This window comes from Cimex lectularius, unplaced genomic scaffold (genome assembly GCF_000648675.2).
Source record: "Cimex lectularius strain Harlan isolate CLEC.00 unplaced genomic scaffold, Clec_2.1 scaffold185, whole genome shotgun sequence".
NCBI classification, from domain to species: domain Eukaryota; kingdom Metazoa; phylum Arthropoda; class Insecta; order Hemiptera; family Cimicidae; genus Cimex; species Cimex lectularius.
Window position 1 is genome coordinate 771260 of NW_019392756.1, and position 18937 is coordinate 790196.

The following is an 18937-nucleotide window of genomic DNA, read 5'->3' on the forward strand; positions in this document are numbered from 1 at the left end:
ATACCGAAAATGATGCAATTTTGGAAAGAAAAGGATCTCCAGACATTAAACGGTGAAAAAGGACATTAAAAAAAATGAACTTAACAACCAAAAATGCTGACAAATCTCTAATTACAGGAAATATGATCCAATCAACATAAAAAATTCAATAAAAAAATAACAACAAAAGGACATGAGGCAGCGAGTCATGACTTTTCGGGGGGGGGTGAAAAATACTTTGGTTAAAATATTAAAAATCACTTTTCTGTTTAAAAAAAATCCATAATGATCAAATAGAGAGAAATGGCAAAAATTAGGCAATTTTTGGAAGAAAACTATCCCCAGAGGATTAAATGTAGAAAGGCGTCATAAATAGGAACTTAAAAACTTAAAAATTCTGATAAATCTCTGATTATTGGAAATATTATCTTGTTTTTTAATTAAGAAAGGATAAAATAACATTATGGAGGTTGAAACGAGTCAGCGAATCATGGCATCGGGGGTTTTAAACATTATTAAGACAATCTTACTGAAAGAAAAACAAAAACTAAGTTTTTGGTTAAAAAAGTCAAATGTCGATAAATTCTCGAAACACAAGGTAATTTTGGGAAAAAAACAACATCGGATGTCTAACAATTCAAAAAAGACCTCAACAAATAAACTGGAAAAATTAAAAATGGTGACAAATCTCTGATTTCTGTACTTAAGATCAAATTATTCAAAAATGGATTATCTGAAAAATCTAAATATTTTCAAATGCCCTGTACAAAATTTGTTAGAATTTTTTTCTTGGACTCTTTGAGGTAGATTTTTTAGTCTGGTCTTTACCAGTCTTCCTGGACCTAGATTTCATGTTTTGTCCTGATAGATCAAAAAGCGAGACTAGGCGGGGACATGGGGGTCCGGAAACACCCAAACTATACCTAACCTTCATACGTTTGACCTTTTTTTCTTCAATATATGGTTGAAAAGTTCAGAACAAAATTTATTTGATAGATGTAATGTCATAGACTGAATAAACTTGAATAAGTTTTCGAATTAAAATAACATTAAATAAGCCAATTTTTTTCTGATTTAAGCCACATCTATAAAAAAAAAAATACTAAACTATAAAAGACAAACATACTGAGAAAAAATGTAAAAATGCAAAATAAAACAAGCATTCGATATAAGCAAAACCAACGAAAATAAAATTAAAACAGACAAATCAAAGGACGCCAAAATATGTGGATTTTTATGAATGTGGGCTGGGTTTGAGATGCAGGATGACATCCTGGTACAGGTCATGCAACACCCAACAAAAATATATAATGTAAAAAAACCATAACTCACCCTTTTGTATTTGGGAGAAGGGGGCGAGAGGGGATGTGAATCACATTGTCTCGACCCCAGAAGAAAGGGGAGAAAAAAACGCTAATCCCTCAGAACCACCCCTGAGGGGTTGGCGAGGTCTAAGGCCTTAATTTATAGAATCGAGGGGAAAGGGGAAAAAACGCTTCACCCTTTTGTATTTAATTGTGTTTTTTTATGGTTTTTTTTATGTGCCTGGAGAATGTATTGAAATTATAAAATGGCGGGGGTTATGTACGAAAAAATAAAATGGAGGACCTTGAAAAGGCTGAAGATTTATACTTAATTTAAAAATGATTTCGGGCAAAAAAATAATTGAGTGGTTTTTTAAATATATAGAATTGAACACTCACCGGTGGCTGAAAGCAGTGCGGGGTGAATGAAGCCTTGTGGGTAGTTGCTGACGCCGTAGAGCTGCTGCAGCAACGCCAGGTCTTCGGGGTTGGGCTGCTGTCCTCCCTCTTTGCCTTCGATCTTCACAGCCATGGCCATGGCCTGGGCCTGGGGTAGAGATAGTCCGGCCATCTGAAGCATCTGCAGCTGAGCCATCTGCTGTTGTGTGCTGTGGTTGTTGTTGCTTTCTCCCGAGGCCCCGGGGGTAGCCGGCACAGAGAAGTCTCCTTCGGATTCTTTAGACAATGACGCTTCCAAGTAGTTTTTGACCATGTCGATGTGTTTTTTCGTGAAGATATGGTCTTGCACAGAGTATTTGTGGGAGTATTTAAACTGGCAGAATTTACACTCTTCAGGTAGCCTGTCGGCTTCCGGCTGGCCGCCCATGCTTTGAAGGGCGGCTTTGAACTTCTTTTCCTTAGCCCTCGCGTTCTGGAACCAAACTTGGATGACACGTTTCTGCAGGCCGATCTCCCTACCTAACATCTCGCATTCGGCCATTGTCGGCGTTTTGTAATCGTTGAACAGGGATTTCATTAGTTTTACTTGCAATGTTGACATTGGTGTGCGGAATCGTTTTGTTTTGACTTGATGGTGGCTCTGGGTGCTCGAAGCAGGTGATGTCGGGTTTGACTCGTCTTCCATGATGTCGGTACACTCAGAGACGCTGTCGTCGTCGCAAAGGCTCTTCTCGCTCAGGTCAGTTAAAGGCCCTTGGTCCATCATCATGTGCTCGAGGGTGAGTTTCATGGGTCTGCTTAAATCGACCGGTTTGCTCAGATCCAAAGGAGAATCGCCCGTCTCTCCGTCTTTCTTGTTGACAAAATCAGAAAGGTCTTTACCGTTCATGGCTTCGCTCATGTATCTCTTCATGGATTCTTCGTAATACTTTTTCAACTGGCCGTCTACGTCGTTTGAGAACTGAGCAAAAACAGGTGGCATCATGTTGTTGAACTTGTCTTGAAATGTCGAACCCTCACCTGACGAGGCTTCTTCATCGGGAATGGCGTCGATGTTGATTTCACCCCTGCTGCATTGATCTGCATGTTTTGTCGTCAAATGGCTTTCAAGAGCGGATTTCACTTTGAACAATGCCGGGCAGAAAGGGCATCTCTTGTTTATTACTTGAGAATGCGCTCGGAACTGGCCTTTCCTTTCTCTCGCTCGCGTGTTCTGGAACCAGACTTGAACAACCCTTTTCTTTAATCCGACTTCGTGAGCGATGCTTTCCAACATTTTCCTAGAGGGGTTGCTTTCAATCTGATATTTTTGATATAGATAATCCAGCTGTTCGGGTAAAATAGTAGTGCGGAGTCTTTTGTCTTTGGGTTGTTCGCCTTCTTTTTCATTGCTCTCTTCAAATTCGTCAAATTTACGCTTGTGTCCAGCCAGCATGGAAATCAAAGGGTGAGGAGTATTCGGATTTATCAGTTCTTGATTAAGTTTAGACTGTTGTTGGTTTGTCTGTAATTGTTGCGACTGTTGCTGTTGCTGCTGCTGCTGTTGCTGTTGCTGTTGTTGTTGCTGCTGTAATTGGGCGTGTTGTTGAAGGATTCCAAATGGACTGTCAGGAGGGTAAGTGGGGAATAAATTAGGATTCATAATGTGGACTAGTTGATGTTCACGCCATAGATCAAACCTGGGGAACACTAAATTACAATGATCACACTGGAAATTGTCTTTTCCGTCCGACGAAGATTGAGAGTTGGGTACGGGCGATGGAGGAAATAGGTTTTGGGATGGAGTCGGTGTCACTGGAGCGTTCGGTGTAGATGGATTGCTTCCAGACAAACCTGGCAAACTTTGCTGAGTATTCGGCTCGTTGATAGTGCTCGAGTTAGAATCTTCAGAAGAGAGGACCGCCGCTATCTGAGCCGCGGCAGCTTGCGCTTGTGCCGACCTTTTTGCGTCTTCTTCCTTGAAGCAGTGCGTCTTCTGGTGGCGAATCAATTCGTAATATCTCTGAAAGACCAAAAGGCACTTTTTGCACTGGTAGTTTAAACCTGGGGTCCTTTGAAATCTACCGGCTCCAGTTTCGTCCACGCCGGGCGAGAGTTCGACCGGTGGTTGGTTTTCGTACACTTTTCTTGCCTTTTGTCTCGCGTTCTGGAACCAGACGACGATTACCCTAGGACTCAGGCTCAGAAGCTTTGAAAGGTATTCCAAATCGTCGTCTTTTGGGTACGCGTTGTTTTCGAAGAACTCTTGGAGAACTTTGATTTGGTAATCGGTGAAACGGGTGCGATTGGCTCGCTTGCCCGTGGAGCTGCCCGAATTCCCGCCGTTGTTGCCCATCATCGCGTGTGTAAAGCAGTCCTGGGAATTGACCATGGACATTTGCTGGTGGTTTGGTGTAGAAAAATTTGGCGGGGTCAGCTTGGGCGGCGGTAACATGTTTGGGTGAGGCGACGACATAGTGGTTTGAGACATATTCGGGCCTAATTGAGATGAAATTATAGACGTGAGAGTCAGATTTTCCGGCGAATTGTTTCGAGAGGTAATTATGTTCATACGTTCGTTGGGACTAACAGGAGACTGCATAGGATTGTGATTGAATTGAGGTTTCTCCTCGTGTGTATCGTTCTCGTGATCCCTCGGCTCCGTTTTGATCATATCCGTCGGATTGAAACTCTGCTGCATCGATTGTGGCGAGGGAGGAATCGGCGAAGGTGACGGCTTCAGCTGTGGCGTCTTGGGCGGTTCCCTGGCCGCTTGTTGTTCTTCAGGAGTCAACTGGGTGACTTTAGCCTCTCCTGTTTTTTCATACTCCTCTAAATTTAACGTTGTACTTGGTGGGTTGTTGAAATTGTAGGGCGAATCTTTATTTCTCTGTCTCTCTTTGAAAAGAGTGTTTCTGAACCAGTGTTTAATTACTTTTGGTGGTAATCCGCTCTGTGCCGCCATGTCGTTAATCTGTTCTTCCGAAGGAGAATTGTTTATGTCAAAGTGCGCACGCAATATTTTCAGCTGATCATCTGTGATCCTGGTTCTAGCTCGCTTCTGTTGCTGTGCGTTGGCCTGCAACAAACAAAAATTCTGTTCAAATTCGCTGATTTGAACTCGAGCGTTGGAAAATTTTGAATCGTTACTTACCACTTGCTGTTGTTGTTGTTGCATTAAAGCTTGTTGTTTAGCTATCATGGCCGCCGCGTCCATTCCCTGAGGATTGAACAGATTGGGTTGGTTTTGTCCCATTCCGACCATGGAATCGAAAGAAGGAGGAGGCATCATCATGGGTACAAGTGGAGGCTGAAGATTCATCGCGGCCAATGCCGGCATGTTTAATCCCAAAGGCAGTCCCATACCAAGTCCGGCCATACCCATCATCATGGGATTGAACTGTTGTAGTTGCTGCTGGATCTGGGAAGCTGCCATTACGTTGAGAGCAGCTTGCATTTCGTTCATTTGTTGTGCTAAAGCCATGTTTGCCGCGTTTCCACTCATACCCGCGACTGCCGCTGCCAAAGAATGGCTCAGAGTCGCAGGAAGAGAATCCGTAGACGAAGCGGGAGTCGAAGAAGCGGTCGGTGTCGACGGCGCTGTCACGTTCTCGGGCGTTTGTTGCTGCAACGCGAGCTTAGCTTGAAGGGCGTCTTTGTTGTCCTCGTCGTTAGATTTTTCGGGTGTTGTCTCCTGGCCTGTAGTGGAAGAAACGACACCAGACGGAACTCCTTTTTTCTCGTATTCGCATTTTATCTGTTGAGCGTACTTTTCTAAGAAGTCCAAAGGAACTAAGTCTTTGTGAACCTCCTCACAATGAGCTTTAAGCACCCAGACACTGGAGAACTCTTTATTACAATGTTGGCACGTAGACTTGGCAACTTCCGGAAGATCTAAGAGTTCTTCTTCGACTTTAACTTCGACTTTGTCTTTTTCAGGCTGTTGCAGCTGCTGTTGTTGTTCGGGTTGCTGATGTTGTTGCTCTTCCTGTTGATGTTGGTCCGGTAGTTCTTCTGGAGGCTTTTCTTTTTCTTGCTCTTCAATCGGCTGAGTGGTCGAGGTAATCTCGGATAGAAGTTTTTCCGTCTCTTCTCTCTCTTTCCTCTGCCTTCTTTGGTGATTCTCATTAAACTGCATAACTAAGTCGAAGCCGAAGCTTTCTAGGAGGTGTTTGTACATCTGAGAAGATTTTTTTGTAGGGAGCGGAATCCTCGAGAAGGACTCGTCGTTCGACGGTGTCATCGGAGTCAACGGAATCGGAGGCGGAGTTTTGCTGCTGTTGGGCTGCGGCGAAGAGAGGTTGGCCGAAGAGGACGGGGGCGTAGGCAACGGTGGGAACATAGACATGGGATTATTAAAAAGACAGTAAAGCTGCTGGTGGGTGTTCAATTGTTCTTGGTTGACGAACAGAGCGTTACACCTTCCGCAGGACAACATCCCGGAATTGGGCGATGTGGCTATCACAGAGTTCGATGTGTTAGTTAAACTAGTAGGAACTGAAGGTGCCGAGGTCGGAGTAGAAGCCGCCGGAGGCGGTGCAGAAGATCCCGGCGATGATCCGGTTAGCTGTGAGCTACCGGAGGACGGTGGAGACGATAGTAACTGTTTCGGAGAGCTGCCAAGAATATCCTGGATGAGCTTCTTGTGTTGATCCTGCGCTTTCTGCGGTTCAGGTTGTTCGATGAGGGGCTTACTGAGATCGATCTGACCAGAAATCGCCAAGTCCTGCAATTTCGAAGCCCTCGTCTGATGCAATACGGACCTCATGTGAATATCCAACGTCGAACCCTGCGTATAAGCAACTTTACAAATGTTACACTTGTACGGTTTCTTGTCGTCTTCTTCTTGTGTGGGTTTTAGCGGAGGAGGCACTCCGAGCTGTGCCGCGAGAGCGGCAGCAGCTGCGACTTGTGGAGATACCGCGTTGTTGTTATTATTGTTTTGCTGTAATTGTTGTTGTTCCTGCATTGCCCGCTTTAATTTATGCAAATGACTCACGGAGTTGTAATGTACGAGAAGAATATTCTTCTGCGTGAACGATTCTTTACAAACGTCACATTTGTAAGGCCTGTTCGGATCTAGATACTTTTCCATGGGGTACGACAACTTTTCGCCTTTTCTGTGGAGCAATGTTTTGTTGTGGCTAGTAAGATAAGACTGTCTCGTGAATGCAACTTTACACCTGTGGCATTTGTACTTTCTCGCCGGATCGTTGTAGGAATCTTCGGCGATGGCTTGACTGTTTAAATAATCTTCTAGGAACTGTTGCTCTTTGTACACAATGGAATCGTCGCTGTTATCACCTTCCTGTTGAGGCACTGATTCGTCTTGTTCTTTTGCCTCGTCCGTCTCCATCTCTTCGTCGCCTTTCATTGTTTCTCTTTTGAGAAGCTCGTTAGTCGATGGGTCGAGTATCTGCCCGCTGATGCCAGCTAGGAGGAGAGGATTGTTCATCAGGCTCTGTTTGTAAGCGGCCATCTCGTCTTCCGAGAGGTCGGAATGAGCGGTCTCGACGTGTTTATGAAGAGCGAGGATCGATCGAAAACTTCTTCCGCAAAGCACGCATTTAGTGGCATCCCTTATTAAATGATACTGAGAGTGAAGTTGAAGCTTTTCCATAGTTTTGAAAGCCAGGCTGCATTGGTTACACCTGTATTTGTAAACGTGTTTTTCCGAAACGGCCATGTTCTGACCAGTCCCTCTCGCGTGTATCTCTCTAAAGTGCATCTGCAACGAATGGGCCGTTTGAAAATACTGATTGCACCCTTTCTTCCAACAGAGATAGCCTGGGCCGCTCGGAGTCTGTTTCAATTCCAGATGGCCGGTCTCGTTCTGATGGGAACAGAGTTCATCGATGTTCTTGAAACTCCTGTTGCAGGTTTGACACTTTTCGTCTTCTGGCTCTTCCGCTTCTTCTTTTTCCTCTTCTCTCTCTTTCGAGTCTGACGTGCTCGGCGCTCTAGTTTGATTCAGCCAGTGCGACTGATCCACGAGCATCAAGAGCCTCTGAAGGCCTTCTGAGTTTACAGAATGGATCTGCATGACGTGCGTCTCAAGATCTGTCTTGTCTTTGAAACCCTCCTGACAGAGAGGACACAGGAAGTCTTTCTGCGCGTGCTGAGACTGCACGTGCTGCTGCAACACCTGCTCGTTCTGAGCGGAAAAGCTGCAATTGGAACAGTTCAACTCCTTATGCTCCTCTTCTTCCCTTTTATCGTTCTCCTTGTCGTTTTTCTCTTTACCCGCATCTGCAATGAAAAAATATTCTAAATAACAAAGCGCGGGAATAAAGCTCCTCTAATAAAACGTGAAAGGATATCCTTGGGAGATTTAATTAGACGCGACCTAGGTGGGGGATTCCATCCTGGAAAGTAAAGGACCGCCTCCTGTCCAATGAAAATACCCGATCCCTTACTCCTTTAAACACCAATTCTATTAAAACATTTAAAGCGTTATGGAAAGTTTTCATAAAAGCCCGACTTCCGACCGAAAAAAAATCGCTCATCAAAAATTAAATTTATTTAAACAAAATCAAAATATTCCAGCTTACTTAATTACTTGGCCGAAGGTTTATGAAGACACGCGACGGATCTTCAAAATTTAAGGATGGCAATGTGTCAAAGGAGATTTTTATGATTATCCAACATAGCGTCTGAACGTCCCGTATATTTATACTTTACGCCAGTGCGAAAAATTTATCGTCCTCCCACGGGGCTTAAAGTATTTTGAAGATTTGCAGTAACCGAGTGAAAACAGACGATTCAATCAATTATTTTAAAAAAAGAAAAAGAAGAACAGTTATCACGACATATCAAAACGAAAATTTTATACCAAAAATTTTTTAAAAATCTAAAAAGCAGCTCCTGTTTCTTTCAAAAAATTTAAAATGTTCAAATTTTATACTTGCAACGAATGAAAAAATGTACCTATATATGACGAATTGCAATTAAATTTTATTAACATTTGGAAAATTTGGAAAACGTGACAAGGCGTAAATAATTTTTATCTCGGTTACATCGATTTTGGTTAATTTTTCATTATTTCCCGGAAAATCTTCATTGGTCCCTAAAGCTCTATTAAGCTGAATTAACAATGCTTTAATCAAGTACTAATATGCATGATGCTTTAATTGATTCTAGTATAATAATACATTTTTTTTTAAATCGAGCCACAGGAGGTTTTTTGTAAAACAGACATTTACAAGCTCATTTACTACATTTCTTACCGTATTTATCTGTATATTTTCTGTATTTTACTATAAACATATTTTTTCTTTAAACAAAAAAAAGAAAAAATAACAAGTAAAATTTTCCAAAGGGTGTTGAGAATCGAGCCAAGGGCGCCTGTCTGCGTCTGTTCTAATCCTCAATTCTCAACATCAAGGATATAAAGCGTTTGACGCTTTGATTTGACCGGCTAAACAGGTAAAAGCCAGTTGTAAATCAATCGGTCCAAAAACTTTAAACCGTTGTGGAATGTCAACGCCCTCAAAGCCGGCTGAAGACACCTCCACATTCTTGCCCGAAACCCTTCGATTTTTATTGTTTATGGTTATTTTTATGGCTCAATATGGATGATTAGATTTGCCAGTATGAAGTTATCGAGTTATTTAAATTGTGGGCCCATTGAAATCTTAACAGGGCCGGTACAAGCCGGATTTCTATCAAGGCTGTCGTTTGACAAGAATTCTTTTTAAATAGCCAAAAATTATTTAACAATAATTACACACTCGTAATTTTTATTAGTCAGTGGATTTAAAAATTAGCTATCATCATCAAGTAAGAATTCAACGAGAAAGATCTCTACGTGACAATAAAATTGAGCATTTTGAATTTTTTTGACAAAAACAGTAACTTTTGCTTGTTCAAGAAGATTTTTAAATAAAATTCCATGTAATTAAACGTAAACGGGTTACAATAATTTATAAAATCATTTTCCAATAAAAATTTCGGTAAAAAATATTTTGGAACTTATTCAAGTGTACACGATAGGGATTTGTATCGAAATGATTCGGTTCAGACGCTTTGTTAACTTCAAATTGTTTAAAGAAATGAATATTGAGTCAAAGCTTACCAGGATCGTTTTCTTGCGGTTGAGGAATGACCTGAAAAACTTCAGAAATGTCGGTCTGTAGGTCTTTTCCTTCGGAGCGTCTCTGCAGTTGGTGTAGCTGTTCCATTTGTAGATGTTTCATGGACCTGACGTGCTGTAGAAGTGGTAGGCGCGCACGGGATGAAAAACCGCACAAAACACAATGAAACACTTTAGGAACACTGTCGTTGTCGGATTCTCTGAGATGTCTGAAGAGGAGCTGGGACGCCTCGTGCCTCTGGCCGGCCGCGTGGAGCTGGAGCTTGTGGGCCGAGTTGGTGTAGTAATCGCAAGCGTGACAGCGGACTTGGACGCCGCCCGGAGACGAGACGTACTTAAGCTTCCATTCGTTCCTCGGTCCGCCTTCTTTGACGTGGTTGACGTGCTGGAGTCTCTGCAGGTGTTTGTCAGTTTTGCAGTGAAGCTGGAAATTGGCCTTTAGGTTTGTCTTGTACGTGCACAGTTTGCAGACGTAGTGGCCGGCGACTAAGGCTAGGATCTCCTGTTCGCGGATTTTCGTTCGGTCGGCGGCGAGATGGTGAGACAGAGCTTCCAGCGAGTCTGTCGAAAAGTTATTGCACACACAACAGTGGAAGAGATGGTCAGGATTGGGATCGGCGGGTTCCGGAGGTGGTTCCATAGTCTCCGGGTTCAGACCCATGTCCATGTGAGGAGCCAGTTCTGGTGGTATATGGGGCGGAAGTTGCCCTCCTGTCATCATTTGAATGAGCAGGGCTTGGTTGTAAGCCATATCCGCCAAGGCCGCTTCGGTGTGCGGGGGCGGCTTCTCGCCTGGCAGGGTCAGACCCGGATGAAAGTGCAGAAGCGCTTCGAAATTCAGTTGCTGCTGGTGTGATTGCTGCAACGCGGAAAACGTCTGCATCTGTTTCACGTTCTGCTGTAAAACCATCATGTTGTGGGTATGTTTTTCCGATGTCATGTGAATTCGCAAGTTTCTAGCGACGTTTGTCTCGTAGTTACAGACGTCGCAGCGAAAAGTCGGTTTAGGTTTTTGGTTTTGCGCAATGGGCGAGTGGTGAGCGGGACTGGGCATCCCTCCAGGCTTGTGTTGTGGCGGCGGAGTGGGCTGCTGCATTTCCGACTGTACCCCTCCGTTCTGCAGCTCTTGCATGTTGTTTAAATGTTTATCAGATTGCATGTGGATGCTGAGATTTCCCTTCGTCGTTGTGGAATAATTACACACCTCGCACCTATACGGCTTATATCCGCAAGTGTAGGTTTCGCCTCTTGCGAGCCGAGGATGAGGCTGTCCGGCTATACAGTATATACAGGAAGTTTCAGTCTCCGGGTGTTTTTCTTTCATATGTATCTCTAAAGTCTCTTGATATTTGTAATGCCAGTTACATTTCGGACATTTCAATGTTTTACAGGAGTTTCGAGAGTGCATGCCGGCTAGGGGACCGCCGACACCCAGTCTCGACGAGGTGAGTATCAATTCGCATTTGGGACATTCTACGCCGGATGGGCGTCCACCCATGTGATCGGGACAGACACCAATCGTCGTCCCGGTTAGGAAGTTGGGTGGATGTTGCGGATACATGCCCATGAGAGGGCTCATGTTGGAACTGGGCGAAGGACTCGCTCCCGGCGACATCTCGTTTGCCGGAGATTTTCGAGTCAAATCCATGCCACAACTTATCCTTTGGTTGCCGTTCTGCGAATTGTCCTGTTTCTGCTCTGGGGATACTCTCGACGGCGCTAGGTCTTCCGCCTTCTCTTCGACGAACTCCCTTCTTCTGAGGTCGGTGACGGGTCGCGCAGGACTCATCGGCTCCAGAAACGAGACTAGAGGTTCCTTCTCCTTGCCGACGCACTGGATTATGGCCGAAGCGTTTTTGTGACCGAGAATGTCTTTTTCTTCATCTTGCAAAACGAGGTTATGATCGCCCATGGCGTGAGCGACGAAAGACTTGGAATAGCCGAAAGACAACTTGCAGATAAAGCACATCAAAATCGGCTTTACTGGCACTGAGGAACAGTCTTTCCCTGTATTGTTTTGTTGAGTAGCGCTTAACGTTTTCTCCCTTACGGTAAACACCCGATAACTGTGCATAACCGGCACCTCGGGTATGAGTTTCTTCTCTTGGACGAGTTTGCTCGGATAGAGTTGTGCGAGGAGGGACGGGTTTCTCGATACGTAGAATGCGTTTGCGATCTGAGGAAACACTTGGTACTGCGAATCCATTCCTCTCCCATCGACGATGCACCCGTCTCCTATCAGTTGGGGCAGCTCCGTGTCCTCCTCGCTAAGCTCGGAATCCTCGATTATGTAGGCTGAGCCGTCGGGGTTATAGACGATCTTGCCGTCGAATTTCTCGACGTCGCTCGTTCCCCAGGAGTCCTCAGCGGTCGTCTTCTCCCCCTGGTCCGAAAGGAACTTGGACCCGGACGGTGGCGACGACATCCTCGGCTCCTCTTGCTCTCTCGTTCCTCCTGGAATCGCCCCTGCTGTAGGTGAAGCAGAGGTCTCCTCTTCCGGGCTCATCCTCGTCTGCTGATCCGCTGGAGTATCGGCCCCGTCCACTATAGACTGGGGCGTTGAGGACATGTCTGCTCAACGTACAACATCACATGTCTCCATCCGCCTTCTTTACACTTCACTCCTGCAACAAACACAAAAACAAACACATTATAATTACTACTGAATATTCCGTTTTTTCTGAAAATATACATTTCAGGCTTTTTCTTATTCTAAAGTAATAAGTATAGTGAAATATTCTTCCATTCTCCCCTTACAGGTATTTTTTCCTTCTACTCTGATGGATGAACAATACCGATCTCTAATCTCTATTGTCGAATTGGGGCCGTTACTTCTATCCTCCCCCCCCCTCCGATCACTAGAAAAGAAAGTGTTTGCCGTTTCAGAGGAAAACGCAGGCCTTTTCGTTTATCTCGACCGAGAGGCAGAGCATCTCAGTGTGTCCATGGAACAATGAGACCCATTCTGTCCCGAGGGCCAGGTGCTCTCGCTTGATCGATTGCATCTGCGCTCCATAGTAAAAAAAAGTATTTAAAGATTAAAATGGAAAAAGTTTTCCCCGGGAATTAACGTTATGTTCTTTTTCGGATTTGATCTGACATTCTGAAAAAGAAAAGCCTTTTGTCGGTACAGAATGTCTCAAAAATAGATGACCCGCACGACCCGCCCACGCAACAATGGACACCTAACACGCCGTACTGACTTTAAATTGAGAACAAAACCCCTCGGGAACATTTCTCTGAACGAACCGGCAGAAAACCTATCGGCGCGATTATTAAAACCTGAAAGACTGTTGCTTAGACTTCTTAGATTTCTTAGGCGCGTTGCCACTTGTCCCAGCTCAATTTTCCCCGATTGTTTCTCTATTTTAAATCGGGGCGACGTATTTTATCTGGAGCGTGAACAGGAAGCATAACGAGACGGGGGAGGGGAAATATCAAAAGAACAATGCAAATAAAAGGGGCAACAGCATGATTCCCGAGTAGGCAATTACAGCGTTCCTCAAGAGGATTTGCCGCGAAAGTAGAGGGTCATTTGCATAGGTATTGACCTAAACCAAAAAAATTAAAACCAATGCACAATAAAAAATCGGAGAAATATCTTCGAATTGCTTATCTAAAACGTAGAAAGAAACTATTTGGACTGAAGTCCTTCCAACATTGCTGATTAACAGAGAAAAGTCAAACCTATAAACATATTTATTCATATTTCTTATACAAAACGGGACAATTATTTTAATCTACTATCCTTTATGCATTGCCATTAATAATTAATTAATCAATCATTAAAATTAATCTAGTCTCTTCGAAAATGACTATTTCAGTTGTTTATTTCCATTCAACTTATACAATATTTATATCCTTATTTTTTAAACCTTAATATTATAGAAGCCTCAGATTATCTTTTAATCCATTGAATACTATTTATGTGAAGATGGCTATTTTTTGTTTATTTGAGTGATTTTTCTCTATATTCCTGCGATTGCATTACAATAAATTTATCAGATTTTCATTGCTGAAAATTCAAAAACGCTGGAAATCTGTGTATGTTGATCGAGCATGTATCTGTATTTCTCCCAAAAATTTTTTAAAAAAACTGAAAAAATGGCCAAATTTCTGAAGTCATAAGTTACTGTTTTAAGTTACGGTTATTTGTCCGTGTTAGAGTTTTATATCTATGTTTTCTTTGGTTTTAAGTAATTCAGTCTATAATTAATTTATCGTTTATTAGATCAAGGATGAAGACAACATTTGCGAGAAATTAAAAAAAAGCTGTAAATTTTGCAAAAATGGCCAAATTCTGGAATTAAGTCGCTGTGTTCTTGTTAGTCCTATTTAACATTTTTTTTTTTGGTTTTTTTTTTTCTGTTGTCCTAGGATTCATTACAATAAATTAATCATTTGCGAGGTTGCGTATGAATCTGTCTTTCCAAAAAAAAAATTAAAAAACCGAAAAACTGTCAGAAAGGACCAAATTTCTGAAGTCATAAGTTACTGTTTTAAATTACTGTAGTTTGTCCGTGTTAGAGTTTTATATATATGTTTTCTTTGGTTTTATGTAATTCAGTCTATAACTATATTTGCGAGAAATTTTAAAAAAAGCTGTAAAACTTGCAAAAAGGGCCAAATTCTGGAATTAAGTCGCTGTGTTCTTGTTTGTCTTCTTTAACATTGTTTTGTTTTTTTTTCCTGTTGTCCTAGGATTCATCACAATGAATCATTTGCGAGGTAGAGTATGAATCTGTCTTTCCAAAAAAAAAAAAAAATTAAAAAACCGAAAAACTGGCAGAAAGGACCAAATTTCATAAGTCCTAAGTTACTGTTTTAAATTACTNTGTTTGTTTTTATGTAATTCAATCTATAATTAATTTGTCGTATATTAGATCAATGATGAAGACTATATTTGCGAGAAATTAACAAAAACTGTAAAACTCAGAAAGGACCAAACATCAGAAGTTAATTCACTTTGCTCCTGTTTGTACGTGTTTAATTTTTTTAATCTGTGTTTCGTCTGATTTCCTACGATTCAATCTAGAATAAACTTATTTATGTAATTGAGCATGAATCAGTCTTTCCAAAAAGCTAGAAAATTTATTGACTGGACTAAACTTTGACATTAAGTCGGTGTGTTTTTGTTTGTTCCTGTTTAAGATTTTGGATAGGTTTTATTAGATTTATGGCATTCAATCGCAATGAATTTATCACGTTGCTGATGGAGCATGAATCTGGTTTTAGAAAGAACACAAAAAAGCGGGAAATCTGACTGAAGGACTAAACCTCAGAAGTTAATTGTGTGCTCTGGTTCGTTCATGTTTAGTGTTTTATGTCTGCCTTTTCGCTATTTTCTTGGGATTCAGTCATAATGAATTTATCATTTATTTAATCGAGCATGAATCTGTCTTGACAAAAAATTCTAAAACTCTGGAAAACTGGTTAAAAGGGCCAAAATCGACAGTTAAGTCTCTGTGTTCTTGTTTGCTCTATTTAATATTTTATTTGTGTTTTCTTCGTTTTCCTACAGTCCTGGGATTCAATCGCAATGAATTTATCATTTATGTGGTTGAGCATGAATCTGTCTTTCGAAAAAAATTTAAAAAGCTGGAAAATGAAAATGGCTGAAAGGACTAAACTCTAGAGTTAAGTCATTGTGTTCTTGTTTGTTCGTTGTTAATGTTTTATTTGTGTTTTCTTTGTTTTCATATTGTCCTGAGATACAATCACAATGAATTCTTCATTTAATTGATCGAGAACAAATCTGGATGAAGATTAACTTTGTGAAAAAAATAATAATAATAATTGGAAAACTGGCTGAAAGGACCAAAACTCTCAAGTTAAGTAACTGTTTTTATGTTTGTTCGTGTTGAATTTTTGATGAAATTATCATTTATATGACTAGGAATGAATCTGTCTTTCCAAAAAATTAAAAATTTGGAAAATTGACTGGATGGTCTAAAAACTGACGTTAAGTCGCTGTTGTATGGTTTGTTCTTGTTGAATATTTTATGTCTGTTTTCTTTGTTTTCCTGCAATTCAGCCTTAATGCAATCTGTCAAAAATTCAAAAAAGCTGGAAAATGAATGAAAGGACGAAATTTTGAAGTTAAGTCACTGTGCTCTTGTTTAAAATTGTATTTTATTTTAGTTTAGTTTTATTTTTTGATTTCCTGTGAATGCATCACAATAAATTTAACGTTAAAAATTTAAAAGCAGCTGGAAATCGGTGTACGTTCATGTTTTATGTTTCATATCTGTTTCCTCTACTTTCCTGTGATTCAATCAAACGAATTTATCGTTTAGTTGATCGAGAACGAATCTGGATGAAGATTATCTTTGTAAAAAAAATTTAAAAAGCTAGAAATCTGTCAAAGTTAGTGTTTACCGTTTTACATCTGTTTACTCAGAATTTCCGTTATTAATATACAATTAATTTATAATTTAGTCTGTCGAGAACATATCTGGATGGAGTTTATTTTTGAAAAATCTTCAAAAACGCTCAAAAATGTGGCTGAAAGGACCAAACCTTTGAAATTAAGACCATGGGCTATTCATTGTTCGTGTTTAATGTTTTATATCGGTTTTCTATATTTTTCTGTGATTCAATCACAACGAATTTATCATAAAGCTGATCGAGAACAAATATGGATGAAGATTATCCATACAAATACTTAAAAAACGCTGAAAACTAGCTGAAAGGGCCAAAGGCATTTGTGTTTAATACGCGAAGTCTGGATTTTCTCTGTAACTCAGTAATTAACCCATAATGGGTTTATCATTTAGTCGATCTAGTTGATGTTGTTCCATCATCAAAAAAAAAATGGAAAACTGACTGAAAGAATTTCTGAAATCAAGTCACTGTGCTCTTGTTTGTTCGAGTTGTAATCTTTTATGTTTGTTTGCTTGTTTTACACTCTTGCGAATAAATTCCATTAAAATTATCACTTTCTCGAGCACGGATCTGGAAGAAGATCGCCTCTTTATATTTTCAAAAAACGCTGGAAAACCGGTTGAAAAAAGTAACTTCTTCAGTAAAATTACTGTGTTATTGTTGATTTGTGTGTAATTTTTTATGCTTATGTTTTCTCGCCGTTCCTGTTATTAAATGGCAAAGAGTTAATAATTTAGTTATTTTAACAAGAATCTAGATGAAGATTGCCACTTCAAAAAATTAAAAAACGCTGGAAAACTCGTTGAAAGGACTAACTTCTTAAATAAAGTAACTGTTTTCTTGGTTGTTTATGTATAATGGCTTAAGCCTGTTTTCTTGTCGTTCCTGTTATTAAATAGCAAAGAATTAATCATTTAGTTATTTTAATAGGAATCTGGATGAAGATTATCACTTATAAAAATGAAAAAACGCCGGGAAACTGGTTGAAATGAGTAACTTCTTAAGTAAAATTACTGTGTTCTTGTTGATTTGTGTTTAATGTTTTATGCTTATGTTTTCTCGCCGTTCCTGTCAGTAAATCATAGAGTTAATCATTTAGTTATTTGAAAGAAATCTATATGAAGACTGTCACGTCTTAAAATGAAAAAACGCCGGAAAACTGGTTGAAAGGAGTAACTACATGATTAAAATTACTGTGTTCTTGTTGGTTTGTGTTTAATATTTTATGCTTATGTTTTCTCGCCGTTCCTGTCGTTAAATCGTAAAGAGTTAATCATTTACTTATTTTAACAGGAACTAGATGAAGATTGCCACTTCAAAAAATTAAAAAACGCTGGAAAACTTGTTGAAAGGACTAACTTCTTAAATAAAGTAACTTTTTTCTTGGTTGTAAAATGGCTTAAGCCTGTTTTCTTGTCGTCCCTGTTATTAAATCGCAAAGAGTTCATCATTTAGTTATTTGAAAGAAATCGAGATGAAGACTGTCACTTCTTAAAATGAAAAAACGCCGGGAAACTGGTTGAAATGAGTAACATCTTAAGTAAAATTACTGTGTTCTTGTTGATTTGTGTTTAATGTTTTATGCTCATGTTTTCTCGCCGTTCCTGTTATTAAATCGTGAAGAGTTAATCATTTAGTTATTTTAACAAGAATCTAGATGAAGATTGTCACTTCAAAAAATTAAAAAAACGCTGGAAAACTCGTTGAAGGAGTAACTTCTTAAATAAAATTACTGTGTTCCTGTTGATTTGTGTATAATGTTTTATGCTTATGTTTCTCGCCGTTCCTGTCATTAAGTCGTAAAGAGTTAATCATTTAGTTATTTTAACAGGAATCTAGATGAAGAATGTCACTTCTAAAAATTAAAAAAAGCTGGAAAATCTCCGAAAGGGCCAATCTAATAATTTCGGAACATTCCCTGTGATTTTGTTTGTTTTTTGCGCGTTTTCAGTCTATCTTAGTAATTATATCTCCGTGAAATGGTATTTTATTGTTTATTTCATTAATTAGCAAATTTTGAATAAACACGGTATGATAAAAAAGGAAATAAAATGCCTGATAAGCCATACTCTACGTTGCCTCCATTTGATGAGTTTATAGTCAATTTGTGTTAGTTTTTTCCAGATTTTCGGTGATCAAATCGGCACGAATTTATCATTTAGTTGATTCGGGAGAATTTGAATTAAGATGGATTAAGATTAATGTGTTTAAACCATAGAAAATATGTCTAAAATTATCCATAAATAGGAGAAGTTGATAAAAATCCCTCTTTTTTCTGATTTCTCTGTCGTTTTATGCTCTTCGGTGGTTATAGCAATATTGATTCTATAACCGAGTTTATCGAATTAAAATTCGAAGTAATTTGAATAAAAATCGTCTCTTAAAAAAATTCAAAATACGCGGGAAATTGTCTGAAAGGTCTGTGAAGTTACCAATAGTAAACGTTAACGCTTTCTATGTATTTGTACGTATGCGTATGTGTGTTTCAATCTGTTTGACTAGTCTTTTCTGTGATTTTATTATCATATAATAACTTTATAATTTAATCGAATAAACAATTATTTAGCCAGCTTCAGAAAACCTGGAAAATTTAATCCGTACAGTTCACAAAAATCACATCGTATTTGTGCTTGTTTGCGCGTAATTTTTTTTTTTGTGTGTATCTAGTAATGTAAACAAACTGCGTTTCATTTGCAACTCATAGCTTCTATTATTACTGGCAAAATTGCTTCTTTTTAACGTCAATTTGGTCTGGAAATTCATGGGAACCCATCCTTAATTACAGTTACGCCTTGTCTTT

The 18937-nt window shown here is 40.0% G+C and overlaps 1 protein-coding gene across 4 annotated transcripts in view; it reads right to left on the minus strand.

Annotated features, from left to right (window-relative positions):
• Nucleotides 1-18937, minus strand: part of LOC106663051 (zinc finger homeobox protein 4) — a 313616-nt gene that overhangs the window by 94352 nt on the left and 200327 nt on the right. For 3 of the 4 annotated variants that reach the window (XM_024227313.1, XM_014387578.2, XM_024227315.1), the window contains 2 exons: nt 9736-12377; nt 1683-7910 (listed from right to left, as the gene is read on the minus strand). In XM_024227313.1, the coding sequence (XP_024083081.1) occupies nt 1683-7910; nt 9736-12322 (8815 nt within the window). In that variant the 5' untranslated portion in view covers nt 12323-12377. The remainder of the gene's footprint in view (nt 1-1682; nt 7911-9735; nt 12378-18937) is intronic. The other variant, XM_024227314.1, reaches the window with a different exon arrangement.